We start from the raw sequence: 27,635 nt of genomic DNA, 5'->3' as shown, positions 1-27,635 counted from the left end.
CGTGGCAGGACAGAATTCCGCTTATTAGAAGAGCAGAGACGTGTCTGTCAAGGTACGTCCTTTACGCGTGCAAATTTGCATGAACGCGCCTTTCTATCACTTGATTGGTCAGTCAGCTGTAGGTACACGCCTCTCTGGGTGGTGACCCCCGAAGTGGGCGGTGCGTTTAGGATGAGAAACTTTGGGAGAAGTGAGGAATTCCTCGTTTTTATTCCGCGCTGCTGTCAAAACGACGGGAACCGCTATAGCAACATGGAAAATATTATAAAAATGGATTAGGGCTGTTTCATACTACATCCAGTCATTCCTCTGCCGTTTGCTGGGTAAGTATTTTATAATTTTAGTTACTTTTTTCGACATTTCATTTCTCTTCCATCATCATGAGAAGTCACAAAGTGAAGTGTTTTTTTTCTTTTATTTAGTTTACTTTGTGAGTTATTTCTCCCGCAAAATAAAACATTATGCAGCTACACAGATGTTATGAACGGAAAAAATCTCACACATTTACACACTATTTGGTTAATAATATATAAAGTATTTATATTTTTTTGCACAGTGGGAATGTACAACAAACCCGACTATTATTAATTTGATACGAGAAATTGAAAGTTTTCCGATCTAATAAACAGCGATCAGATACATATTTTATTTGTATGATTTTTTTTTTTAGTTCCGTCCTTAATCAGTACAGTAGTTATGTTTATTATGAAAGGTAAAAATAATATAAATATATTCTTCACTAAGTAACAGTGCATGTACATATTATTAATGTTAATAACTTTAAAAAGTTTTGTGACATTCTGCTGTACGTTATGGGTGATTTAAGCCAACTGACTGTACATTATGTTATCTTTTTTTTTCATTTTGATTATGTAATTTAAAAACATTAATGCGACATTTTGAAAAAAAAAATAATATTGTAATAATATTCTTTCTTAGGTGCGCTCTAAAGTATTTCTCTTAAACTTCTGAATAGGGATGGAGAAGCCAAGCTAGGCCTAGTTTCTCATGAGACTTTATGTCATATGAAATAGTGGCCATAGTGGTGAGTGGACTCTTATGCCATGAAATGAGTCACACAAATGTCTCTATTTGCTGTTAAGAATTATGATCTCACTCAGCAAAAGTCCCTGTAAATTGTTTGCTTATTGCTGAGCAAATAAACCAGATTTACGTAATTATAAATTATCTCTGTCCACATTTAAAACGGGTCTTAAAACTCACCTTTTCCAGACTCACTTTTCCCGTGATCTTAAGTTCATGCAATATGTAAATGTTCATTCTCTATAACTTTGAGATCATACCTGTTAAACAACGGATAATCCTTCACACAGCTGTAATGTAACTTAAATGTTTATATATTTAAAAAAATATATCAATATTATTGGGAAAGTGATTAGGAATCGTCGATATTTGATTAAACCTTAATGCAGCTACTCATGTGATGAACATTGTTCACATGGTGGAACTGAACTGAACTTATGAATGTTGCTTCTAAGTGTCTCTTTCTGCTAATGTAATGAACACGTTGTATTTTCTATGAGATGTACGTCGCTTTGGAGAAAAGTGTCTGCTAAATGAATAAATGTAAATGTAATACCTCTGTAGGCATATAGTGTATTCTTTGCGTTACTTCCACACTCACGGTGGAGGTGCCTTCACAGTTAAGAGCAGTATGATGTGTGGAGACAGATGTTAGCATAGACCATTCTCAGCCTTGTTTCCAGCTTTGGAAAGTGAGAGGTTGGCTGGGGGTGGAGGTCTGGTTATCCTCACAGGAAGCCGGCAGAGATAGGGAGGCAGCTTTCTCCTTCCCTAAGGGTCCCAAGAAGGCCTTCTCTTTGATGATGTCCAGCTATGGCTTCCCTCACTGACACGGCAGAATAAGAGACCGAAAGGTGGAAGCAAGGCGGATGGGTCGAAGGGCTCAGCGGTACAAAAGAAATGTCCCTAAGAGCCATTAGGGCTTTGGGGAAAGTTGATAAATTTCACAGTTTTGACTCAAGCTATGATATGCATCATGAACTTCACACAGGTAGACAGCATCATTTTGTTTCTCTCATTGGATGCATTTAATTACTCTTGCATGACTAATAGTTCATGTTGATCGTTTCAGACATGAGATCCTGTTATTCTTGACATCTGCTTAATAAATAACAGCCTTCATAGAAATATTTCATTACAGTCTACACATTTAGTGTTCCTTTGAATTAAAGCCAAGACTGTAATGCGTGGTTAATTATAATATGAGTTGCTTGTTAATACTCTCCTTCTCTGTCTGTCTGTCTCTCTCTCTCTCTCACCCTGTTTCTGATTGTTTTCTTCTTCAGTTTCTCGATTGACCCTGATATATAGCTTATTATGGAAAAGTTCCTCTGGGTGCTCTGGTTTCCTCCCACAGTCCAAAGACATGCTGTTCAGGTTCACCCACAGTGTGTGAGTGACGGAGAGAGTGTGTTCAACTGATGTATGGATGAGTGACCCAGCGTAAGTAGTGTATCTAGCAGTGTAAGTCACCACGGTGAATAAGGTGTGTGGGCTCATAACACTGCATAGAGTTCATTGGAAGTCTCTTTGGAGAAAAGTGTTTACTAAATAAAGAAATGTAAATATGAAGTACAGACCTTTCTAATGTTTTATTTTGGTTCCAAGATGGTGTTTCATCTGGCATTGTACATGTTCATTGTGGCAGATGAGGTTTCACTACAAGAGAATTCAAGTAACAGAGACACACAGGTCTTTTTGCCAGTAGGTGAACTGGAACACTGTCTCAGGTGTTGGACCCATTTACCCACTCAAACTGTTCCATGTTATACAAAGGACAGGAAAGGAGCAATGGCCGAGGGTGATGACCATGGAACGCTGACTGACTGGAAGGAGAGGTGTGTCACTTTGGAGTCCCAGCTCCTTAAGTTTCGTGTGCAGGCCAGCAAAATACGAGAGCTTCTGGCAGAGAAGGTAGGTTCCCACCCTAAACACATGCAAAAACATATATGCTATATATGAATTGAATAGAATATATCAAGGGGGTGTGTGGTGGCGCAGTGGGTTGGACTGGGTCCTGCTCTCCGCTGGGTCTGAGGTTTGAGTCCTGCTTGGGGTGCCTTGCAACGGACTGGCGGCCTATCCTGGGTGTGTCCCCTCCCCCTCCAGCCTTATGCCCTGTGTTGCCAGGTTAGGCTCCGGCTCCCCGCAACCCCGTATGGGACAAGCAGTTTCAGATGATGTGTGTGAGTGTATGAATATATCAGTAATGAAGCAACTGTTTTACACATATATCAGTGAGCTCTATGTTCCAGCTTAAAGTTCGTATATGCTTTCTCTTATGAGTTTGGCATCCCTATAGAATCTTTTTTTCCATTGTTATCTTCCCAATGAAGTTTTATGGTTTGCCATAAATTTTCTATGTCTTAATTAAAATTAAGTCTATGTTGCGTGTCCGGGCAACACAATGGCACAACGAGTAGCGCTGCCGTCTCACAGCTCCTGCGTGGTGCAAGAGGATGTGGGTTCGATCCCTGTTCAGTCTGTGTGAACTTTGCATGTTCTCCCTGTGGGTGCTCTGGTTTCCTCCCACAGTCCAAAGATGGGCTGTTCAGGTTCACCCATGCTGTGTGAGTGACAGAGAGAGTGTGTTCTACTGATTTATGGATGAGTGACTCAGTGTAATTAGTGTATCTAGCAGTGTAAGTCACCTTGGTGAGTAAGGTGTGTGGGCTGGTAGTGCTACATAGAGTTCATTGGAAGTTCACACACACTTTCGGTGAAGCTGTTTGTCCCAAGTGGGGTTACAGTGAGCCGGAGCCTAATCTGGCAACACAGGGCGTAAGGCTAGAGGGGGAGGGGACATACCCAGGATGGGATGCCAGTCTGTCGCAAGGCACCCAAGCAGGAATCAAACCCCAGACCTACCAAGCCCGCTGCACCACTGTGCCTCCTCAGTGAAAGCTGCTTTGAAGAAAAAGAATCAATAAATAAATGTTAGTCAAATCTGTGTTTATGTCAGTAAAACTCCCTATGAAATTTTTGCTGAATTTTGACACCTCATTAGATGGGAGATGTTGTCTCGACTTTTGCCTCTTTGTGAGGACGAGCTCCACGAGAGCAGAGGAAAATTTCTGTAAGCGACACCAGAATAGATGCTCAGTTCGACCTGCGGTGCAGCACCAATGCACTGTTGGAATCAGTGGGCCATGTAAACCATCTGTCTGCAATCATCGTGCTGTTTGTTTGATTTGCCGATTTTGTCCAGAGGGATGTCAGTGGGCAATAACATCTGCCATTCTAAGAACAGCCTTGGCACCAGCAGTAGGATGTCTGAAAACTTGGATATCCCGCATGCTCGGAGAGCTACAGCATGTTTGATGGATTTGCTAATCTCCTCAACCAGACCCCAAAAATGGATCGACTCCAAAGAGCGAAATCCCCTCACTGCAAAACTTAGACCCTTGACTCACCCACTCACTGGACCGCCTACAGATATGAGCTCATCAAACAAAAATTTGATCTCGCAATGTCTTTCCTGGGTTGCGAGGATACCGTCAAGCTTGTTTCAAAAGTACATGGATGCATGGTCATAAAAAGAAACAAATGATTTTTTTCTAGCACTTACATTTTATTTCAAAATTCATTTTATGTATAGCCTAGCAGATAGGCTATAACCTGTTATATGGACTGTTTCTCAGTAGTAGTTTAAGCTGCTTGATTTGTTGGAAACAGAGTGATTGCTGTATGTAAGTGAGTTGCACGAGCGGTCCTTCTCTGCGCAGGAGCTGATCTTCTTGCAGATGCTGAAATTGGTGGCATGCTCATCCTCACTGTGGGGAAAAACAGGGTAGCCCATTAACAAAAAAATTACCTTCCGCAATGACCGTTTTTATGCCAGGACAAAGAAACAAAATGTTTGACCGAGAGAGAGAAAGTGCAGGAAAGGGAGAGAGGGTGACTTGGAAGCGAGAGGGAGTGGTATATGAAGAAAAGGGGCGGCGATGCTGGACAGAACGCTAACGAGAGCTCGTGTAATTGCCCCGAGGGAGTAAATGCTTGGGTTTGTAAACAGTTAGTGTAGCACTCAGGAAGTGAGTAAGCAACAGCGTAGCCCACGTTCACCCACTCCTCTCCATTTTTGGCAGCGGTGGGAGAATGTGGGTCAGGGATTTTTTTTTTTTTTTTTTTTTTTTTTTTTTACACCCTCCTTTCTCCCTTTTTTCTTCTCATTTCTGGGACGGCACAGCAGAAGCTCCCTGACATGGAATTCTGAAGGGTGGGTTAGAACAAATCCTGACTTCCAGAGATGCCAGTGAACTCTATGCACAATATCTTCACTCCCACCACTCTCCTCCCATCCCAACAACTGCATCCAGACCACCTCAGTGGAATCACATCCCATAACAGAACAGCACTTTATCCTGACAGCTCTAAGATGGCTCTTAGGTTGCAGCATACCCAGAGTTCCTAAAACAAAGAGGCTCTGTGTGAGATATTTTTACAGCACGGTGTGCTGCCTTCAAACCCAGCGAACAGGCCATGGAACCTACCAGACAGACTCAGCTCTTAGCCAGCACGGCTAGGAGCCAGCAAACTTTGAGGGTAAGCTCTTCTTGTATGTTGCAAGTGCTTGGCACCATGCAACTTGTTCTTATGCAGTTGTCTTTAGAAGACGTCTGGATGGTGAGTGGCACAGAGAGAGTGTGTTCCGCTGATGTGTAGATGAGTGACCAATTGTAAGTAGTGTATCTAGCAGTGTAAGTCACCACGGTGAATAGGGTGTGTGGGCTGGTAACACTACATAGAGCTCATTGGAAGTCACTTTGGAGAAAAGCATCTGCTAAATAAATAAATGTAAATGTAAATGGTGCGAACAGTAGCATGCATGAGGGTAATATTGAAAGGGGTATGGATTTGAAGTTTAGAGAGGAGGGCGTGATTGTGGCTCAGACGGCTCTTAGGTTGCAGCACATCCACGAGGGCACATATGGCGAAGGGCAACATCTCCCGACATTTCCAATATCCCTCCTCCTTCCACAAATACCCCAACACTGCCTTGTTCAAAGGGCTTCAGCCACACTCAAGTGTAGAAGTCTGTTGTGATTTAACGTTCCTCCCTCCTTCCTGCCTGGCACCCTCTGATTGATTCCACATTTCTGTGGTGTTGAGCTGTGCGGCTGAGAAGTAGAAGAGCTCATCGTTTCTCCAGTACCTCCCACGGTTTGGTCCCTCCCCAGACTATTCTCAGGAGCCCTTAGTTGCAAAAGAACCCTATAACGCCAATACCTGGCACACAATCTGTCTTTGGACACATCTATTAAAATACAGTATATAATGGTAATATAATCAAAGTATATAATGGGAACATATGGACTTTCATTTACAAACTAACAGTTAAACCCAAGGTTTAGGGAGAGCTGAATTAATTCTGCAAAATTCATGGAAGTAATTGATACCGTCCACCCAAAAATAAGTCAAGAGTAACCTCACATTATTCCCCTGACATGGACAAATTTCCCATCCTCCTAGGGGAGGAAGAAGGTTGTGATGAACTGTCAGCACAGTATGCCGCAGCCCACTGCTCCCAAGTACAGCTTGAAACACAGTAAGTTATGTCATCCAGAAGGAAAGACCTGACGTATTATTTTACAAAGGTTCTTAACTCTTTCGTGTTTTAGCTTTTCTTTCCGAAGTTTTCCTCCCTGTTTTCTGCCTACACGTTTAGCCAGTGCAGGGTAATATTCGTCTTGCTGATAGGACAAGTTGAGCTGTGCAGAGTGTTGTTAGATGGTCTGCTAAGGGCTAGGGTTCATGGTCTCTATGGGCACATGGGTATTCAGTCCAAATGTGCTCCCATAAAGCTTAATTTAGACACTGTATTTATCTGGCTTAAGAGGTCAGTTTGTTAGTATTGATAGATGGTATGCTTGATTGACACAAATATCTAGACAACTTGGGACCATAGGGAGCGCGACTACAAGCCCCTGGTGATGGGTGAGAGTTTGAAGACAAGAAAAGAGAAGGTCCTCCTTCTCAATACTATCTCTCTTTCAATTTGTGTTTGACAAGCACCGTTGAAGTAAAGGTTTGACATCCTGAGTACCTGTGCAAGGTGTAATTTGGCATTTGGGAGGCAGATGAGTAGAGCTACAGATGGCCCTGCCTTCTCCATCTCTGAGTCTCTACAGCTCAAGCTAAATGTCTCCACCACCTCCCTCATCAGCATATTGTAGAACTGGGCCTTACTAATAATTCTGTCAGGCAGCCTCAAGGGACTTGTGCTAAGTGTGGCCCTCAGACACATTTGTGAGTCTTTGCATTCCTTTGTGCTCTGAGCCCCAGTCCTGCTGAGCTGGTGGTGGCTCCCCTACATTAGCAGATGGTAGGTTGTGAAGGTTCCTGGTTAACAGCACTCTCAGATTTTAAGATAAGGCAGCTCCTGAGGATTCTGTCATGATGTGTAAGCACATACCGAGCTGTATGCTGCAATTCTGCATGAGTTTGTGTTCAACAGCAGGTACACATATGATGCAGACACACACACACAGGCTGAGGATGCTTGTCCTGAGTTGAGTTGCAGCAAACTGGAGCCTAGCCCAGCAACAGAGGGTACAGGGCTGGAGGGGGAGGGGACACATCCAGAGCAAGATGCCAGTCCATCACAAGGTACCCCAAGCAGGACTTGAACCCCAGACCCTCCAGAGAGCAAGACCCATCCAAACCTGCTGCGCCACCACACCACCGCACCCCTCTGGTGAAGCTCATTTCTCAGTTTTCTTAGAGCTAATACCTTTAGACCCAAAGGTTGTGGGTTTGATTCCCACCATTGAGCACTGTATGTACCCTAAATGGCTCCAGTAGAATTATCCAGCTGTATAAATGGGTAAATAATTGTAAATACCTTAGCACTATAAATTGCTTTGGAGAAAAACATTGAATAAATGTAATGTTAATGAACCTGCTGATATGCATCATGTTTTTCATCCATTTCCCTGCATGGAAGTGGCAGCAAACACTGGACCCGGGTAGCTCACCTGTCATACAAAACTCATACAAATGTCATCTGAAGGCTGTGGAAGCTGGAAAGGAAAATGTCCATTGGTATAAAATGAAAATAATTGCTTTGGGAAACTCAGTCCTGTTCTTCTCAGCTGAGTATGGAGGGTCGCACGATCGAAGGCAAAGCACACTTAACTGTTCTTTGTTCTACCGTTCTGCATCGCTACTGTAGCTTTGTGCAATGCTTTGAGGCCTGATTTGTGTTGTACTGACACTGTAATATAGGGAATTGCAGGTGAAGGCCCTGGAGCTTGTGAGATCCATTTTTGCCTTGTAGGGGAGCTTGAGTATGGAATGTGGGGTCTAGTACACTTATTCGCAGCAGACTTTGAGAAGACCTGGGCGGAGCCCCGATCAGGGTTCTTGGACCCAGTTGTGTGGAGTTTGCGGCCAGGCTTTGATGGGCAGCCAGCCGTGGGCAGCCACAGAGAGGCTTTGTATGTTGGGCGTGAGGAGGCGGAGCAGGATGCCGACTACGCCGAGGGGAGACGCAGGAATGCATGGAATGGGAAATAGGCTGAAGCACATTTGAGCTAGGAGGTATTGTGGAGGGTTGTTGCAGGGTTTAGGGTGGGGAGGGATGGAGGTCATGGATGAGTTGCGGAAAGACACTGTTGGCTGTAAGGGAGTGGCTGTGGAGTTATTGTCATACAGGACCATTATCCATCACTGCCACTACTTCTGATGACACACATCCCCACACTCACGCGCACAGACACATGCACACAAACCTAGGCACGCACACAAACATCCACATACGCGCATCTGTGGCCGGTGTGCATGCATTCCGCAAAGCAGCAAGCCTTAGAAAAATGACAAGCTCTCCCACTGCACAGATATAGCGACAGGCAGAGAATAACTCTGTAATTACAGAGCGTGCTTTCTATGTAAGTGCATGTGTCCGCTCCGTTCAGGAATTAAGCCAACACATCAGGTTACGGTGAACATGGATGAGCGCGGTATGCGAGTTGTGATATTTGTGCGTTGGTACTTTTTCTAAAATTACAAAGGCAGGGATGAGTGAATAAGATCGGCTATCGCAGTTCAGCGTCGTGAAATAAATTGCATGAGGAATCCTTGAAAATAAGCATCTTCTATTGTTCTGCACTGAGGATTGACACACTCTGTGACCATTCACGAAAACCATCAATATTTACTGTTTATATCCTGCCACTATTTTTACAGTTCTACTAATGCAGCTCTTTCCCCACACAGTCCAACAATTTTTTACTCAGATGACGTGGTTAGTGGATAGCTTTACAAATCAGAATTTTTTTTATCAGACTGCTGTATGTGGAGTTGATGTGTGAATTGGCAGCACGGTGGCACAGCGAGTAGTGCTGCTGTCTCAGGGACGCGGGTTTGACCTCTGCTCAGTCTGTGTGGAGTTTGTATTTATTTTCCGGGTGCTCTGGTTTCCTCCCACGCTCCAAGGACATGCTCTTCCGGTTCACCCATAGTGTGTGAGTGACAGAGAGAGTGTGCGTGTTGCACCGATGTATGGATGAGTGACCCAGTGTAAGTAGTGTATCTAGCAATGTAAATCACCGTGGTGAATAAGGTGTGTGGGTTGGTAACACTAATACAGAGTTCATTGGAAGTCGCTTTGGAGAAAAGCGTCTGCTAAATAAATGTAAATGTAAATGTAAATTACAAACACAGTGGTAGAGGGTGAGAGCAGAGGGTGCTGCTCCAGAGGTTGGATCTGCAGCCCTCTAGTGTGTGTTTTTATGGGGAAGGCACTGGGTTCAGCTGGAAACTGTGACCCACACTGAGGGTGGAGGGAGGTGTTTTCCCTATTTATAGCCAGCTTTATCTTCTTAATTTATATGGCCTCTTTGCAGCACGAGTCTCAGACTTGCTGCTTCTCAGCAGCCTTCACTGCTGCTCCTGCTCCACACATTATGTTGTCAACTCTCAGCTCCCAGTATGATTTCCATCACCAAGTCCCAAGATCTTACAGCCCCATGACCCAAGGCCTTTCACAGTCCGCTTTCAAGAATCTGCCCCTGAAGATATCTTGCCTCAAATTGAATTCAGATCGGAATTTATGAGGAATGTGCCTCATAAAGTCGTCCCCTTACTCCCGCAGAAAAAGAGTGTTTGTATGTATGTATGTGTGTGAGGAAGACCAAATTTTCTAGTCCACAAGATGTCGTTTACAGAGCGGTGAACCCTGACCTCTGGGATTAATGACACTCTGTCTCTCTCGTTTTACATTGCTTCAACAGCTTTCTCAGCCCAATTTAAGAGTACAGAGCATACAAATGGTCAACTATAATGATGGTGTAACATAAATAAGCTACACATTCATATCCTCCCTGTACAACGGGAAGCTGCTCTTTCATAAAAACTGCCATGTGGTGCTAGATGGTGTCGGCATTACTGTGAATATCAAAACAGTACAGCAATATTGAGTATCATCAACATAGTTTTGTTAGGATGTATTAGCTATAGAGTTCTGTGTATGTTGGATAAACACACACACACTGGCTGAAGCCGCTTGTCCTGAGCGGGGTCACGGCGAGCCAGAGCCTAACCCGGCAACACAGGGCGTAAGGCCGGAGGGGGAGGGGACACACCCAGGACGGGACGCCAGTCCATTGCAAGGCATCCCAAGTGGGACTCGAACCCCAGACCTGTCAGAGAGCAGGACCCGGCCAAGCCCACTGCACCAGTGCACCACCGCACCCCTGTCGGATAAATACATTTACAAAAAAGAACTCAACATATTGTTCTGATTGGTAACTTGTCTTTTTTATTTATAAGAACTTCCGAATCATTAAATTCGGTGGTTTTTGATTCTGGGTAGTTTTTCAAAGATGCATGTGACCCGAATTATTAAAACGTGTACATATAAAGAAAAGACAAAGCAACTGGATAGTATTCAATAAAAAGTGTTTTGCACTGATTGACACTCTCATTTTTGCTGGGACCTTGTAGATGCAACAGCTGGAGAGACAAGTCTTAGAGGCAGAGCGACGAGCCCAAAAAGCAAATCAACAGGTAGAAATTCAGTTGTGTGTACGTGTATGTATTACTGAGATTGCTTATTCCGTGTGTGATTGGAAGTCGGTGAAATTGTTTGCATGGTCCCCGAAACAGCAGATGCTGGCGCTTTTGGGTGCATGAAGTGCATTTGTTTTTATGCACATATGGACCAATATGCCTTCTAGGTGCAGGTTATGGAAGAGAAGCTGAAAGCTGCGGATGTTCAGACCAGTGAGGCAGAGACCAGTCTTTTTCGACGCTGCCAAGACCTACAAACACTGCTACAGGAGAAGGATGACATCATTGCATTGCTGGAACAGCAGTTGGAGGAGCAGGTGGAGGATTGTAGTAGTAATAATAATAATAATAATAATAGTAATAATAATAATACACATTTAGGAATGAATAGAATGAGAAGAAAAAGTAAAGCCATTTGGGGTGATTACCCAGAACCAAGTGCACTCAACAATCATATAATAAGGTCCAGTAGAATGGATTATTGAAATATATTAACTTTTTTTCACATAGCAGGTTTATTATTCAGTACAACACCATTTTTGCCCGTTAAAAAAAGTTGATACGGGAATGCCAGTTGCCTTTGCTCTCGTGTTATTTCAGCCAGTGGAAGGTTTGTAAAAAGAACAATTCAGTCCCAGGGCACACTGGTACAAAACTGTTCACTGAGAAAAACAATGATGAAAGATGCGGGCGGTAAAAATTATTAATAAAAGAACGCCTCTCGTCTGTAATTTGTTATTTCAACCAGTGGTTTTTAGAGAAAACGTCACCCCATGGACAGCGCGGTTGCGCCACGGTTTTCGGGTTGTCGTGCAAACTGGTATAAGAACAACGAGAGAAAAACAAAGGTGAAAGATTGAAAGTGCAGTAAGAGAAGTCTTTCATGGCTTCTGTGTTTCCCCTGTTGTGAGCGTGTGTGCAGTACTGTTATTTAAGTCACAAAGACCACGTACACTTCAGACGGCTGCTGTCGTAGGGTCCTCGGAGAATTAAACTACTCGAACGAGCTTTCGCGTTTTTTATTCTCGGAGCTCTGCCCTCTGCCTAAAAAACTGAGAAATGCGGAGTACTTAAAAACCAGTTAAGACACATGCTATACTCCGCACTTGCTGCTGAAAGCAGCCTTTTGGTAACAATTTGTTTTTAATTCAAAACAAGGAAAACAGAGCGCTCACCTATGAAGCACTTCTTCAATATGAGAAACTCAGTTTACAGCACAAGCTTTCCACAAACGGGTAAAAACAAGAGCTTTCCTGAAAACACAATAAAATACAAATATAAAAGATAAAAATACTATAAAATGGCCATAGTTGTTGTTCAGTTCTCCTTAACTTAAATTTCTTACCCACGTCACAGAGATAGGGTTGTAGCTTAGGCTGATACCGGCCACCTTTTTCTTTTATTTTAACATTTGTATTGTCTATTTATGTATCTTGAACTTACAAACTGTCCATCTTCAGGTTCCAAAATTAAGTCCTTTCACCACAACGCTACCTGCTGCCTAATGTTCCATTTATGCAGCTGGGGAGCCATAAAGATCAAACATACAATATGCTGATCATCCATTCCCACCTGCTGTAGAAGCAAATCCGACTCCAGGAGGCCAAGATTGTGGAGGAGAAAGCTGCAAAGATCAAGGAATGGGTGATGCTGAAGCTGCACGAGGTAGAGCTGGAACCGCGATTTGCCCGAGTTTTGCTTTTTTGCATGTACCTGCATGCAATCTATAGTGAAAGGCACGAGCAGCACAGCTCTTGGACTGTGTGATCAATTCTTGAAACGGTGCTACTTGGTACTCGCTCTGGCTGTCATGAAGTTATGGAAGGATCTGCTATGTCTCCAAGCTGGAGGTGGAGAATGGGACCCTGCGGGAGACAAACCAGCTGCAGAGAGCACAGATCACCGAGTTGCAGAAGCAGGTGCATGGTGAGCCCATTCACATTTTAAATTGACCGGTAGAGTTGTCTTATTAGTCATAGCATCCTTCTTGCTGCTCACATAATATACTTGAAGAATGTAATGCTGCTCATGATGAAGATGTAAAGAAATTTTGAAGGAGGAAAGATTTTTCTTGGTCTAGCTTCACTTCCTATGTTCTGGGTTCTAGCCATGGATCAGAAGAGAACCAGCAGTGCCCAGCCGAAAGCTGGGGAAGCCCAGCGTTTAAGCAGCCTCACCTTTGGCTGCTTCCAGGTCCGTGCCAATAACCCTCAGATTATAAGGGGTCCGGAGCCAAGCCGCCGGACCATCAGCTTTAAGCATGATGGCAAAGAGGCCGGAGAAGGAATGATTTCAGGTGAGCTCTAAGTGGGGTCAGCACACCTGAGAGTTGTCACTGTGTGCTATATTTGATATATTTAGCAGGTGTTAATTGCCTTATATTAGAATAAATCGTTTAAAACAATTAATATTACAGTCCTGAAAAACAGACTAAAGAAAAACTACACAAAGATATGGAATTTCGTTGCATATTGTAAACATGTGTCCAAACAGATTCTGAGTTGTTTTTGTCTTTGTGTGGAATTCATTTTAAGAAATCACTAAACAGAACTCTGAATCCGCTGGGGTGGATGTGAACAATAAAGTTCAACGATCGGATCAGTCAAACTCAGCAGGTGGAAGGTCAGGAAAGGTCTCCAGCTCTAGTAGAGGTGGTGAACAGGGGTCTTCAAGACAGGGGCTGGAGAATGGGAGCTCAGAGGACGAAGGAGAGACTGGAGAAAGAAAAGAGAAAGACTCACGCTGTAGATCTTCAGCAGTCTCGGAGGTAGGGGGAAGTGGAATGGGGCTGCGCTTCGACCGAGGAGGGAGTGAAACATACCTCACAGCATCTGATGACAGCAGTTCACTTTTCGACGACGACTTGCAGCGAACCGATTGCCCTGAGTTCCACCCCCAGGGCTCTGACGGGGTGGGCTCAAGGAGAGGAGGACAGAGCTCTGAGAGAGCCGAATGTGAAAGTCTCTCTGAGGAGCTCAACAAGCGGTTCCAGTCCCAAAGCCTCAACTCATCCTCCTCTTCCAGTGAAGCCAACACCCCCGGCCTCATTCGTACCCCTGCCCTCACTGTGAAGCACCCGACACCTGCACAAGATGCAAAGGACTCGAGCGCCCTTGTCTCAACCTCAGCCAGCAAGCAGCCCCCACCCATGCCGCACGCACCCAACGTCTTCAGCAACAGCGTAGCCCTAGCCAAAAAGCACCTGAGCCAGCCACCGCTCAGCACCGAGTTACTGCAGGGCCACACCCGCAATGCCATCAGTATGCTCCGCCCACTACGACCCCAGGAGACTGACCTGGATCAGGAGCAGGACATGGAGACAGACTGGGACCAGTCCTCTAATTTACCTGCTGCTAGCAGAGAGCTTGACTTGCCAAGATCACCAAGCAAGCTGTCTGGCGGCAAGCCGCCCACTCCTCCCCTGCATAGGTTTCCTTCCTGGGTGAGTTTAAGGCACTGTCAAACTGTTCATGCTGATGATCTGTGCCACAGAGGGGTGGGAAGGGGGCTTTCTGAGCTTAAGCACGCTGATAAGATAATGACATTGGTTTATAAAACAGTGATAATTAGGCATTTTTCCTTATATGCTCGAGATTGTGTGTGAGTGTGTACTGTATATATAGCACAAATGTAGCAAGTTGTTTTTCACCGAGGCCATTACATTTACATTTACGCTCATTAATTTAGCAGATGCTTTTCTGCAAAGCGACATGCATCACAGAGAAAAATACAATGAGCGCCTTACACCAATTGGGGCGTGGTGGCGCAGCGGGTTTGGCCGGGGCCTGCTCTCTGGTGGGTCTCGGGTTCGAGTCCTGCTTAGGGTGCCTTGCGACAGACTGGCGTCCTGTCCTGGGTTTGTCCCCCTCCAGCTTTGCGCCCTGTGTTGCTGGGTTAGGCTCTGGTTTTCCGCAACACCGCTTGGGGTGAGTGGTTTCACCCAGTGTGTGTGTGTGCATTACACCAGCAGAAGCAGAGATTTGGATGCAAACACGTGATTCCAGAGTACAGTCAATTTGTGACAGTCCACCATATGAACCAATTTACATTGCATAAGTAGCTGCTTTTGTTTTTGCAACTTTTATGTGTGGGACCACCAAGCAGTCACAGGTGGAGGAGCATGGCAGACTGATTGCAGTGTTGCGAGTGATGAGGTCTTGTAGATATAGGGAAGTAGATCTGTTGATGGCTCTGTAGACTATAACCAAAGTTTTGAATTTGATCCAGGTAACTATACCAAGCCAATGCAGGGAGACGAGGAGGGGATATACATGGGAACGCTTCGGGAGGTCAGCCACGACTCGTGCAGCAGTGTTCTATATCAGCTGGAGAGGTTTGATGACAGAGGCCAGAAGGCTAGACAGGAGTGAGTTGCAGCAGTCTAGGCGCAAAATCACCATGGCCTGGACCAGGAGTTGTGCAGAGTTTGTTGTGAGATAAGAGTGGATCCAGCAGATGATATGCAGGATGTATCTGCAGGACCAGGCTGTGACTTCGATATGTTGAGAGAAAGACATACCTGAGTCAATCATTAGTCCCAGGCTCTTAGCTGATGAGGTAGGTAAAATGAGTGAGTTGTCCCGTTTGATAGAGAGTTCTCTGGACCAGCTTTGAGGTGAAGAATCTCTGTTTTGGAGAGGTTGAGTTGTAGGTGGTGATCAGACAATCAGGCAAAGATGTCCAAGAGGCAGGTGGCGATGTGCGAGGAAATGACTGGCTCCGGACAGAAAGGAGAGGAAGAGTTGGGTATCATTGGCTTGGAAGTAGTTGGAGAATCCATGGGAGGCGATGACAGGGCCCAGGGAAGAGGTGTAGATTGAGAACAGCAGGGTGCACAGCACTGAGCCCTGTGGGACACCAGTTGAGACAGGCTGGGAGGATGATTGATAGCCCCACCAGACCACTTGGTAGAATCTACGCGATAGGTAGGACTGAAACCATTTCAGTGCAGCTCCTTTGATGCCAAGTTGTCCAAGAGAGGAGAGTAGAATATGTTGGTTGATAGTGTCGAATGCTGCAGGCAGGTCAAGGAGGATGAGGACAGGTGAAAGTGGGGCCAGCCTAGTCAACTGCAGAGCATCTGACACTGCCAGGAGAATTGCTTCGGTGGAATCCAGCTTTGAATCCAGACTGATACCTGTCGAGGAGATCATTCTGAGTGAGGAATCCAGATAGTTGATCACAGGTTACCCCTGTTTTTGACAAAAAAGGTAGAAGGGAGATTGCCCTGTAGTTCTTGATTGAGTCTGGGTCCAGGGAGGGTTTCTTTAACGGCAGTGAAATGAAGGCAGTTTTAAAGACGGATGGGAAGCAACCAGAGGAGAGTGACAAATTGATGATCTTGGAGATAAAAGAGGTAAGTGGTAGAGAAATGTCCTGTAGGAGTGGCAGAGGGATCAGATCAAGGGAGCAGATGGTAGCTCTGTGTGATAGTAGCCGATTTGAGATTTCAGTTTCTGGCGAGGGGTTAAATGTGGAGAACATTACTTCACTGGGAGGTCCAGCAAGATCGGGGCAGGTGGATGCCAGAAAATGAATGGATACCATGAATTTGTGTAGGTTTGTGTGGTCATGTTCATCACTTCCAACCCTCTGTTGACCAACCTTGCAGGAAAGCAGAATTTACACAGTGGCCAAGTCTGGAATCAGGTTGTCTGAGAGTCCATGTGCAGACCTTGCCCATAAAAGTGAGTATTTCCTTCCTGGTGTTTGATATGGATCATGACCGACATGTATCTTTGGTACAGCTGTGCCCTGAAACCTCTCTCAATCTGTGTGGTCTGCTTAAGAATTTAAAGTGCATTTACATTTATAAAGCAAACACTTTCCTCCAAAGCAGCGTACAATGATTATTTAGTAGTATTTAGCTGACACTTCTTTACAAGGTACCTTAGGATGCTAGATGCTCTATAGTCTACACTAACATCCCTGCACTCATTCGCCTATTTATACAGCAGAGCAATGTAATACACTCACTCACCCACACACAACGGCCAATTTAGCACATGAGCACAGGGAGAATATTCAAACTCCACACAGATTGAGAGGGATTTGAGCCCACATCCGAGTACATGGCCCAGATGAGTGAGGCACCAGCACTACCTGCCATGCCACTATGCCGCTTTCGTTTCTTTCATTTCGTTTCTTTCGGCTATGACCTTACTGAAATAAAATTGTGTGCTACAGCACTTCGCCAGGCATCGCAACTGTTATTTATCATGACTGTCAGTCAAGGTGTGTAACAATATTAAATGTGGTAATTGGCTGATCAAGTTTTCTCCCCCTTTTAAGACCCTACACCGCAGTCCTCACATCCAACATCGGTTCTGTACACTTCTTTGATATATCGGAACATGACCACGCCTGTCTACACTACATTGAAGGGGGTGAGAAACGAGGGTTTATCCTTACATTAATTTATTTAGCTGATGCTTTCCTTGAAAGGGGTTTAAAATGATTAATGCATCCATACAACTTCACTTTTTTAATTTGAGGTAATTTAGGGTATATACCTTGCTTAAGACTACAGCAACAGGAAGTGGGATCTGAACCCGTGTCCTTGGACAGCAAGGTGGCAGTTCTAACCGTTACGCTACATGCTGCCACTTAACCTTGTGCTTTGATGAAATAGTGTCAGCATCAACATGAATTATATCAGAGCATTAGCAGGGTGTCAGTGTGTATCTGTGTAGTGGATTGGTCCATTAAATATGCCAGTGCGTGTAAGGGCTGTGCACGCGGTGTGTTTCCCATACTGCAGAAGGCCACCCAGCTAAGCAGCAGTCCTTTCTCGGATGAGTCCTCAGGTTCAGAAGGGGAAGAGAGCTCCCTCTGCAGCTCTCGAACCTCGGGCTCTGACTCGCGGAAGGGGAGCAGCCCAGGGAGCCCACGTGCTCTGAAGAGAGGTACACCCACGCACATTAACAGTCATGTTTACTCACTTGTACATACAGTCATCATCATCATCATCATCATCTAAAACCGCTTGTCCCATATGGGGTCGCGGGGAGTTGGAGCCTAACCCGGCAACGCAGGGCAAAAGGCTGGAGGGGAGGGGACAAACCCAGGATGGGACGCCATTCCGTCGCAGGGCACCCCAAGCGGGACTCGAACCCCAGACCCACCGGAGAGCAGGACCTGCTCCAACCCACTGCACCACTGCACCCCTCACCATACATTCAGTTCAAAATATAAAACTGGTTAGTCAGGTCGATACGTTTTGTCCATTTTTCTGTTTAATTGATTTTACCTTACCGTTCCTGAACATGGGCTCAGCCGTATCCATGTCATCCATGACCTCCGAGAGCGATTATGCCATTCCTCCTGACGCCTACTCCATCGACACGGAGTGCTCAGAGCCAGAGCAGAAGCTGCCGAAGACCTGCTCCTCTGCCAGCGACAACAGCAGGAGTGTAAATACCTCCCGCTCACCTACACTAACGTTAACGAAATGAAGAAATTATAACGTTGCCTGTTAAGTTGTTTTGGACGCACTTTCTCTGTACAAAAAAACACCGAATTCAGCATGCAAGCTCTGTGCGATTCATGAATTTACCGACATCTAGACACTGTAACTCAGGCTCTAAGCCAAGACTAAATCCATTGTTTCCTAGGAGCCTCTGGAAAAGTCAGGTTATCTCCTGAAGATGGGTGGCAAGGAAAAGACCTGGAAGAGACGCTGGTTCGTCCTGAAGGCTGGAGAACTACTGTACTACAAGTCACCTGTCAGTGTGGAAACACAACTCCCTTCAGTAACAAGTGTTCAATTGCCAATAATTAAACAGTAATTATACTTACAGTACAATAATTCTGTAAGTCCCTTGTTGGTTCAGGGACAAAACAGCTTCTGTAAATTTTCTTTAATTTTCCTGGAGAGTTTGCAGTATTGAGGACTGATTTTTTTTTTTTTTTTCTTCCTTCCCCCAAATTTCCGAATTGGTCTCCTTTTGTAGCTCTGGTCTGTAAGCACAAGACTAGAATGTTTTATGTTCAGCACTGAAAGCTGAGTATTTACCGGGTCTCTGTTTCAGAGTGATGTCATTCAGCGACCTCAGGGTCAAATCGAGCTCAGTGCAACCAGCAGCATCGCCCGTAGTGAAGGCAAACAGACACTGCAAGTAAGTGAACTGGACACTGTGTGTATATAATGTCTGTGTGCTTGTCATGTTGTGACCACTTATAGAAGTGAGGTAGCCACATGAACAGAACCAAGACATTGGCAGTAGGAGAGTAAGCATGAAACACATGCTTGAAAATGAGAATAAAAATGCCCAGAAGAAACCTATAAAGGTTCATCCCATATTCCTGATCTGGAGTCTCTTTAGTCTGTACGTCCCCTCTCCACTGTTCTTCTATATGTGTCCTCTCCAGTTTCAGACAAGCTGCCTTCGATAGATGCCCAGTGAGAGGCAGCTGGCCTTTTTAAGAAAAATAGAGGCGGGGCCTGGAGACGTTTCACTAAGTTCAGCCCTGCCTTGTGCCACTGATCTGTGTTCCTCGTAATGTGTGTCACTGAAGTCTCCTTTGTTTTTCGAATGTATGTGGTTCTCCCACAGCTAGTCACAGAGAAACGAGTATACTACCTGACGGCAGATTCCCCAAATCTCCTAGAAGAATGGATTCGAGTTTTGCAGAATGTCCTGCGGGTCCAGGCAGCAAGCCCACTTTTTGCTCAGCCTGAGATTCGGCCCTGCATGAAGGGACTCCTAACCAAGGTAATGCTCTACCTTCTGTCATGTTCAACAGAAGTATGCAGGAGGTTGGTACTTATAGCAGAATTTCAGAGGGTTTACTTTTCTACAGTAGTCTAGGATAGTGACTCTTACACGAGGCAGGGCCATGACTGTGGCCATTAATGGAAGTAGGGCAGTAACAGTGATTCTGTGATCCTCGCATGTTGCACGACAGTGATTGTTCCTCCGCGATTCTAATATGAATTGGCTTTCAGGTGAAACACGGATATTCCAAGCGGGTCTGGTGTGCACTCATTGGAAAAACACTCTATTACTTTCGAAGTCAAGAAGACAAGGTACTTGAATCTTACTTGTACAATGAACTTCAATGCTATACTACGCTTTGTTTTATTATATTTAAGTTAACCTTATTCTTTCTTTAATCTCTAACTCTTTCCCCTTTAAATGCCAAAAATCAAGATCTAGAATAGAAGTAAATTTGGCATCGTCCGTAGAAAATTAAGAAAGTCGGGCTCTAGAATTCTAATGGATGCATGTCAATAAATAAATTTTGTTCAGCTTGAAATAAGAGGTGTTTTGAACTTGTGAGATGTTTGCTTTTTACTCTGTTGATGCATCTCATTGTTGTTAATTTATAATATATTTATCTGTGGTCATACACATCTGTTTAGTTCCCGCTGGGGCAGATTAGACTGTGGGAAGCTCGTGTGGAAGAGGTGGACAGGTCATGTGACTCAGATGAGGACTATGAATCGAGTGGGCGGAGTCTGTTGTCCACCCACTACACGATTTCCATTCAACCACAGGACCAGGGCCCCACCTACCTGCTCATTGGTTCCCAGCATGAAAAGGTGGGGGTGCTGCTATAGTCAATAAGCAACACAGGTTTGGAGAGCACATGACATCCTCATTCTTATGTTCCTGGTCTCTATCTTGTGAAGGAGGCGTGGCTGTACCACCTTTCCGTAGCAGCGGGCACCACAGGGGGCCAGGTGGGCACAGAGTTTGAACAGCTCGTGGCCAAACTTCTTCAAGTGGGGGGAGATCCAGGTGACCAGGTTTTGTGCACACTTATCATCCGGTGCAACATATGTCGGTTTTATCCATTACACAAAATGCTCTCCTACATGTTTGGACTGAGCTTTAAATGTCTAGAATTTGAAAAGATTTAGTCCGCAGAAGCACACAACTACTGCAAGTCTCAAGGGTTTCACAGCTAAGGGACTCGCAGTTTTCGCAGCAGCTTGGGGCCTATTCCTCAGATTAAATTTACATTTACGTTCATTTGTTTAGCATATAGGAGGGTGCGGTGGCGCAGCGGGCTTGGCTGGGTCCTGCTCTCTGGTGGGTCTGGGGTTGGAGTCCTGCTTGGGGTGCCTTGTGACAGAATGGCGTCCCATCCTGGGTGTGTCTCCTCCCCCTCCAGCCTTATGCCCTGTGTTGCTGGGTTAGGCTCTGGCTCGCCGTGACCCCACTCGGGACAAGTGGCTTCAGCCAGCGTGTGTGTGTGTGTGTGTGTGTGTGTGTGTGTGTGTGTGTGTGTGTGTGTGTCTGTGCATTTAGCAGATGATTTTCTCAAAAACAACATAAAACTCTGAGTAAACAAAAGTGCATTTCACCAACAATGATGGCTCTGTGGTTGACTATGCCGTTCCCTGCTCTTCTCCCCATCTCCATCCCAGGCTCCCAGATTTGGAGACATCCCATGCTATGCTTCAGTAAAGAAGGCCTCTCATCACCACTCACCACCCTCCCTTCCCAGGCCCTGCAGACTGAGGCTCTCAAGCTCTTCAAGGTAAGTCTCATGGACAGGACTCTTTGACAGCTGCTGTACTCCCATTCTCTCTTTCACACACGCTGTGATATAAAGTCAGGCCATCTTTCGTAGCTGCTACGCTCACATTTCAACTATCCATCACAGATGTGCCAGCTCTTCATCAATGTGGCCATTGATGCACCAGCCATTGACTACCATGTGTCACTGGCCCAGAGCGCCCTGCAGGTGTGTCTGACTCATCCTGAACTGCAGAATGAGATCTACTGCCAGCTGGTTAAACAGACCAGGAAGCGGCAGCTGCAAGGTCAGCCTGGGCCACTGCAGGTATGCTTGTTTGCCACACAGGGCACTGGAGAGGTTGGAAATCTTACTGCTGCATGTCTCTCTGTATGTAGGGTACAACAGTACAGGACCAGGTACAGGAAACATGTGTTTCAATCAGGCCGTTCACTACATAACCGTAAACATAATTACCTCTCTGAGCTCTTAAAAGAATAAGGAGAGCCTGAAATCCTGCTGGTTTCAGCCCCGCAGGACTATAAGTGTAATAGCATTGCATTAGAGTGTGTTTGTTGGTGTGTGTGTTCACAGGGCTGGCAGCTTCTGGCGCTCTGTGTGGGACTCTTCCTGCCCCAGCATCCATTTCTCTGGCTGCTGCAGGTGCACCTCAAGAAGCATGGGGAGACCAGGTGTGGGGACGTACATATCACGTCAAATTCATACGCAGAAACACACAGACATGCAGTTTCAGGAATGAATGAATGAATGAATGAAACTTTATTAATCCTAAAGGAAATTCCACTAATCTTCAGAATCACAAAAAGATTAGGTGTGGGGACATCAAACACCCATGTGGACATACATGGAGACATTCAATCAAACATAAACACACATATATGCCAGCAGAGGTTCCAAAACAGAAGGATTAGAAAAGTTTACCATATTTTTTACATGTTACACATCAACTTGACTACACAAACCCATCCAGATGAGGTGCACCTTACATAATCTTAAAGGCCAAATGCACTAATTGATTTGTCTTTCTTACTACATTCAGCCATACTTTGCTTTCTCTTTCAGGACAGAAGTTGGGAAATATGCTATTTACTGCCAGCGGTCGGTAGAGCGCACGCAGCAGAGGGGGGAGCGGCAGGCCCGTCCATCCCGCATGGAGATCCTGTCCATTTTATTGCGGAACCCATACCATCACTCACTGCCTTTCAGCATCCCAGTGCACTTCCTTAACAGTACTTATCAGGTACTCTGGATATTAAAACTGCACTCCACATGGAGAAATGCTTCCGAGAAGCATTTACCAAACTGCTCGAGATCAGGGATGTAGCACTTTACAACAAAGTGCCGTAATGCCTTGCGTTCTCGGTCACTGCAGGTAGTAGGCTTCGATGCCTCCACAACGGTGGAGGAGCTCCTGGAACGACTGAACCAGGAAACAGGGATAAGGAGGACAAGCCAGTCAGGATTTGCCCTCTACACGGATGACCCATCTGGACAGGGGTTGGAACACAGTCTACAGGGGAAAATTAAGGTTCAGACTGCAACAAACTCACACCTACTATCGTGCTATCAGACTGACGGTGATATAAGTTGTGATCATGGAAAACATCCAAATGTTGAGAGGTCAACTGGCATAGATAATGTCTGACAGCAGTCTTGAAAGTTCATTACAGCTTACAAAAATGGTCCACATAGCTACCCCTTGGGGAATGACAGATTTTTGTTCTTCCCACTTGGCTCAGATCTGTGACATCATCTCTAAATGGGAGCAGGCCTCCAAAGAGCAGCACACTGGCAAGTCAGAGGGTACAAGGACAGTTCGACTCACCTATAAGAACAGGTATTGATTGCTCCCAGGCTGGTTAAAGCATGTCCAGCATGGATTGCTGGTCTACTTTAAACTCAGCCTCAGAAAACAATGCAGTCCATCTCCAAAGAACAATCACAATGTCTTGTAAACTGAAACAAATACCATACTGGTAGTAAATTTACAGGGTCACTTCACTCAGTTTGGCTGTCACCCCCCCCCCCCCCCCCCCTCCCCCCTGCAGGTTATACTTCTCTCAGCAGATTAGAGGGGAGACAGAGCGGGAGCGACTGCTATTGGTGTACCAGACCAACGAGGAGATAATTGGGGGTTGCTTCCCTGTCAATAAAGAATTGGCACTGGAGATGGCCACACTGCTGGCTCAGGTGATCTTAGCCATTTTTAAATGAGTTTTTAAACGATGAAAATATGAATGAGGTGTGTGGGCTCATAACACTTTGTAGTATCCATTGGAAGTCGCTTTGAATGAAAGCATCTGCTAAATAAATAAATGTAAATGTAAATATTGGAAGCAGAATACCAGGTGGCATCTTACTCAAAGATTCAGAAGATATGAAAATGCTGTCATCTTGCCATGCAGGTGGAGTTTGGTGATTTTGAGCGCCCGTTCTCCTCTCTTGCGGGATCGGGCTCGAAGTCGAGCCAAACGCTGAACCAGGTTCTGGAAAGATTCTACCCCAAGCATTATCGGCAGGGCTGCACAGATGATCAGCTCAGGTAATTTTAAAGTGGTAACCAGACAGACAGAACAGCAACACAAAACACTCAATTAACTTACCCTTTAATTTTCCCAATTTCTCTCTTTCCAGACAGTTAAGGCAACGTCTCTCAGCACGCTGGGGTTCCCTCAGAGGCCGTAGTTCTCCTGACTGCATCCGCATCTACCTGACAGTTGCTAGGAAGTGGCCCTTCTTTGGAGCAAAGCTTTTTGCTGCCAAGGTGGGTGCAGCCTAGGAGAATCTTTCATTCCTACAGCAATCGTCAGCAATCGTGGCAACAAGTGCATTCTGCTTCCCCTGGCGACTGTGTATGTCGATTGTTTGTACGTCTGCAGCCCATCACACCGTCCCCATACCAGAGTTCCACTGTGTGGCTAGCAGTGCATGAGGATGGCATCAGTGTGCTGGAGTACACCTCAATGGTAAGTATGTGAAACATGGGTGCACCATGTGAAATATACCCTTCTCATTAAGAATGAAACTCTGAAAACTATGTATCTCGCAATAGTTTGCTAAACTACAAATTTCAGTGAGAATCCCCAACTCCACATAAGAAGACGAGCTCTACTACAAATGAAGGAAATCACTTGGCCTGTTTTTTCTCAACATTTTATCAGCATTTGATGGACAAAAGTACATGGTTTTCTTTGTATTCATATCTGCAGAGGTTACTTGTGTCACACTCACACAAGAACTTGATGACGTTTGGTGGTTGTCGTGATGACTTCATGTTGGTGGTAGGCCAGAGCCTTGGCAGCAGCACGGCTAAGGACAAGCCCACAGGGAAGCACCTGTTCGTCATGGAAAAACCCAAGGTTTGGCCCACTGGTGCAAAGAGCAATGTAAAGTCAAGATTCTGAACCACTGCAGTCCCACCGAATAACAGATACTGATTCACACACAAATTAAAATAATTTTTGATGTAATTTCCAATGAAAAATCATCACTCACAAATACACATCACAGTTACACTAGGATTGCTCTTGAGAAACCAGACGACATCACGTTCTAAAGCGATGATTTTCACACTCAGTACATCAGTAAGCAGTCTAAATTTTTTGATCAGCTGAATATATGCAATGCATATTTTCTCAGGTCTCTTTTCTGGTCTTTTAGATCCTGGAGATGACCCTGCTCATTGCCAGCTATATCAACAGTGCCCATCAACAGAAATCTGCCGCCCACCACCTCTCTGCTCCCGCTCTGATGTTAGGTCAGCCAGTGGATCTCAAGAGCAATGAGCTGAACAGCAAATCATCACTGGCTTCTAACAGACCTAGCAAAGTGCCAACGCTGCTGTGAGAGCACTGTCATAGAAGGCTCTCCACCTGAAATTCAACTGGTCACGTGATAAAGGAGCGCCTTCTTAATGTACGATGGTACAATAAAGTAATAGGGTACTTCTTTCTACTCAAAGCTCAGGGGACAATAAGTTGTCTTCCTCATTTACCCAGTGCAAGTGTATAATCTTTCCTTTCTCCCAGTTATAGATGGTACAATTATTCCTTTCACTTTTTTGAATGTCCTCATTTATATTTCTAAAAAAATGCTGAAACTTCACTGAATGTGACACACAATTTCGGTGGCATCATCACCATCAACCTATTTAATTGCATTTTTCCGTTATTTATTAACATTGTTTACTTGTTGCACGGCTACACCAGCGACATATACTAAATGAAATGCTTTACATATGCTTAAAGCTTAAAGGGAAATAGTGCTGTTTATGATGTTTCTTTCAGGGAAGTAACACATTAATGTCTAGGAAATAATGCTAGTGGAGAGGCTTTTGTTGTCATGAAAAGCCCAGTATAATTATTTAAAAATTCTACTAGTGTCAGTATAAAGGATTTAACATTATGTTTCAATTGAGATTTAATATATAAAAGTTTAATAATGAAATCCTGAAATAGCTAAAGCTACTAGCAGATTTAAAACCTGTCGGTAGAGAAAGAAAAGAACAGTGACACATGGGGGAAATTGTAGAAGAAAGTTTTTTTTCAATCCAACTTAACCTTTGTTGCCTTTTATAAATGCAAAGTGAAAAAGATTTAAAAATGAAAAGTGTTTACCTTCGACAACTTCAAATTTGTTTTCAAAGTGCAACAAACGTTCATGGAAAGGAAAACCATCCTTCATTTTGATATTTTTGCAATATGTTTTGCCCCTTGAATGTTGGCATTTGTTACCAATGCTGTCTATGTTTGCTTGCCTTTATGAAATGCTGTGATATACACATGAGCCAGTTGGTTTGGTCATGAGGAAGTATGTACCTTCAGATTGTTAGTAACATCATGGATTGTAGGTTGTAGCTCATAAATCTGTGCACCACCCTTCTGTTTCTTTAATTATCTGCTTTAATATTTATTTTGATATGCAGGAAATTATCACACTAATTGTGAATAATTAAAAAAACACCTACTATTAAAGCTTTATTCATTAATTAATTAAATTAAAATGGATTTTTCACTGATTTACAACAAAACAGCATTGGATAACGGCAACAAAGACAGACAGTACACTGAGAAACTACAAATACAGCTACAAAAAATGATTATTTCTGTGTTCACAAAGGAAAATGTCTGTATATTCACACTTTGTTCTGTGCATGGTAGTGAAAAAATAAACTTTGTTCTTTCTTATTTAGATTAATATTTGATAGCAACTCATAAATATCAATGGTTTCCAGTCAAAAAAATCATTATTTAAGCATGATCCAGATATATTTCTCTCAGATTTAATTTCTTATCATCAGCTGCAAGCTGAAGACAATCTATTACAGTTTTGTTCAATATTTTGAACAGAGACTACAGTAGGCCTTTATTAAAGTACAGTGTAGTTTTTTCTGATGGGTATGCAATGAAGGAAGAATTAAGCCATTAAAAAATCCTAAACAAGCTGGCTAATACATTTAATGAATTTGGATATTTTTTAATTTATTCTAGCTAATGAGCACAATGTTAGTTTAGTTAGAAACATTCACAAAAATGCAATTTGATGTGATTCTATGTTGAGCATGAGGCAGGAGAAAAGATAGAAATCAAGAAATAAGTCCGTGCTAGATAGAGAACGCATTTCTCAAACAGGTGTTTGTATAAAAACATAAATTTCTTTTGCAGGGTAACATTTTATATTTGCCGTGATAACTACTGTATACACAATTCAGCTGGATTGAACAAGCAGTTATTGTCAATGAATGACTATTATTTTTTGTCACAAATGCTACAAAATATGAACATTTCATCACTGTCAGTAAAATTCCTTTGGTATTTTCATTAAATTTTTGACATTTTGTCCAGGAGCCTATTATTTTTTCTCAATAAGAAATTAAGAAATACACTTTTACCTCGTGTTATGAACATACCATGACTTATGAATTGAAGATACGAACATTTCCAAGTTTATTTACATTTACATGCATGTATATAAATGTGAGTTTGTGTTTTTTAATAGTGTTTTTTCACCATCCTATTTTGTAAAACTTCTGTCCCTTCAGTTCCTCTTTCAGCCATTAGGTGCAGTAAAATGCAAAAACACACAGTTCTGAA

General features: G+C 44.1%; 1 protein-coding gene across 2 annotated transcripts; it reads left to right on the top strand.

Moving 5' to 3' along the window:
• The first annotated feature begins 45 nt into the window (after positions 1 to 45).
• Positions 46 to 26,341, top strand: plekhh2 (pleckstrin homology domain containing, family H (with MyTH4 domain) member 2). 2 transcript variants are annotated; one of them, XM_018725112.2, is made up of 30 exons: positions 46 to 323; positions 2,821 to 2,958; positions 10,990 to 11,052; positions 11,223 to 11,372; positions 12,637 to 12,720; positions 12,900 to 12,981; positions 13,163 to 13,351; positions 13,590 to 14,497; positions 16,667 to 16,742; positions 17,347 to 17,441; positions 17,816 to 17,960; positions 18,331 to 18,467; positions 18,669 to 18,779; positions 19,086 to 19,172; positions 19,611 to 19,769; positions 20,003 to 20,083; positions 20,420 to 20,599; positions 20,690 to 20,798; positions 21,431 to 21,543; positions 21,670 to 21,849; positions 22,117 to 22,214; positions 22,606 to 22,783; positions 22,916 to 23,071; positions 23,283 to 23,380; positions 23,592 to 23,733; positions 23,949 to 24,085; positions 24,178 to 24,307; positions 24,423 to 24,509; positions 24,753 to 24,902; positions 25,204 to 26,341. In XM_018725112.2, exons 2-30 carry the CDS (start codon positions 2,836 to 2,838, stop codon positions 25,387 to 25,389), a joined length of 4,434 nt encoding a protein of 1,477 aa, XP_018580628.1. In that variant the 5' UTR covers positions 46 to 323; positions 2,821 to 2,835; the 3' UTR covers positions 25,390 to 26,341. The 2 variants fall into 2 exon arrangements, with proteins under 2 accessions (XP_018580628.1, XP_018580629.1); XM_018725113.2 differs by lacking the exon at positions 46 to 323 and adding an exon at positions 2,484 to 2,487.
• Positions 26,342 to 27,635: the final 1,294 nt, after the last annotated feature.

Source organism: Scleropages formosus, chromosome 8 (assembly GCF_900964775.1).
Source record: "Scleropages formosus chromosome 8, fSclFor1.1, whole genome shotgun sequence".
Lineage (NCBI taxonomy): Eukaryota > Metazoa > Chordata > Actinopteri > Osteoglossiformes > Osteoglossidae > Scleropages > Scleropages formosus.
The sequence above is the reverse complement of the archived record's forward strand: the minus strand, read 5'-3'. Positions and strand labels throughout refer to the sequence as shown.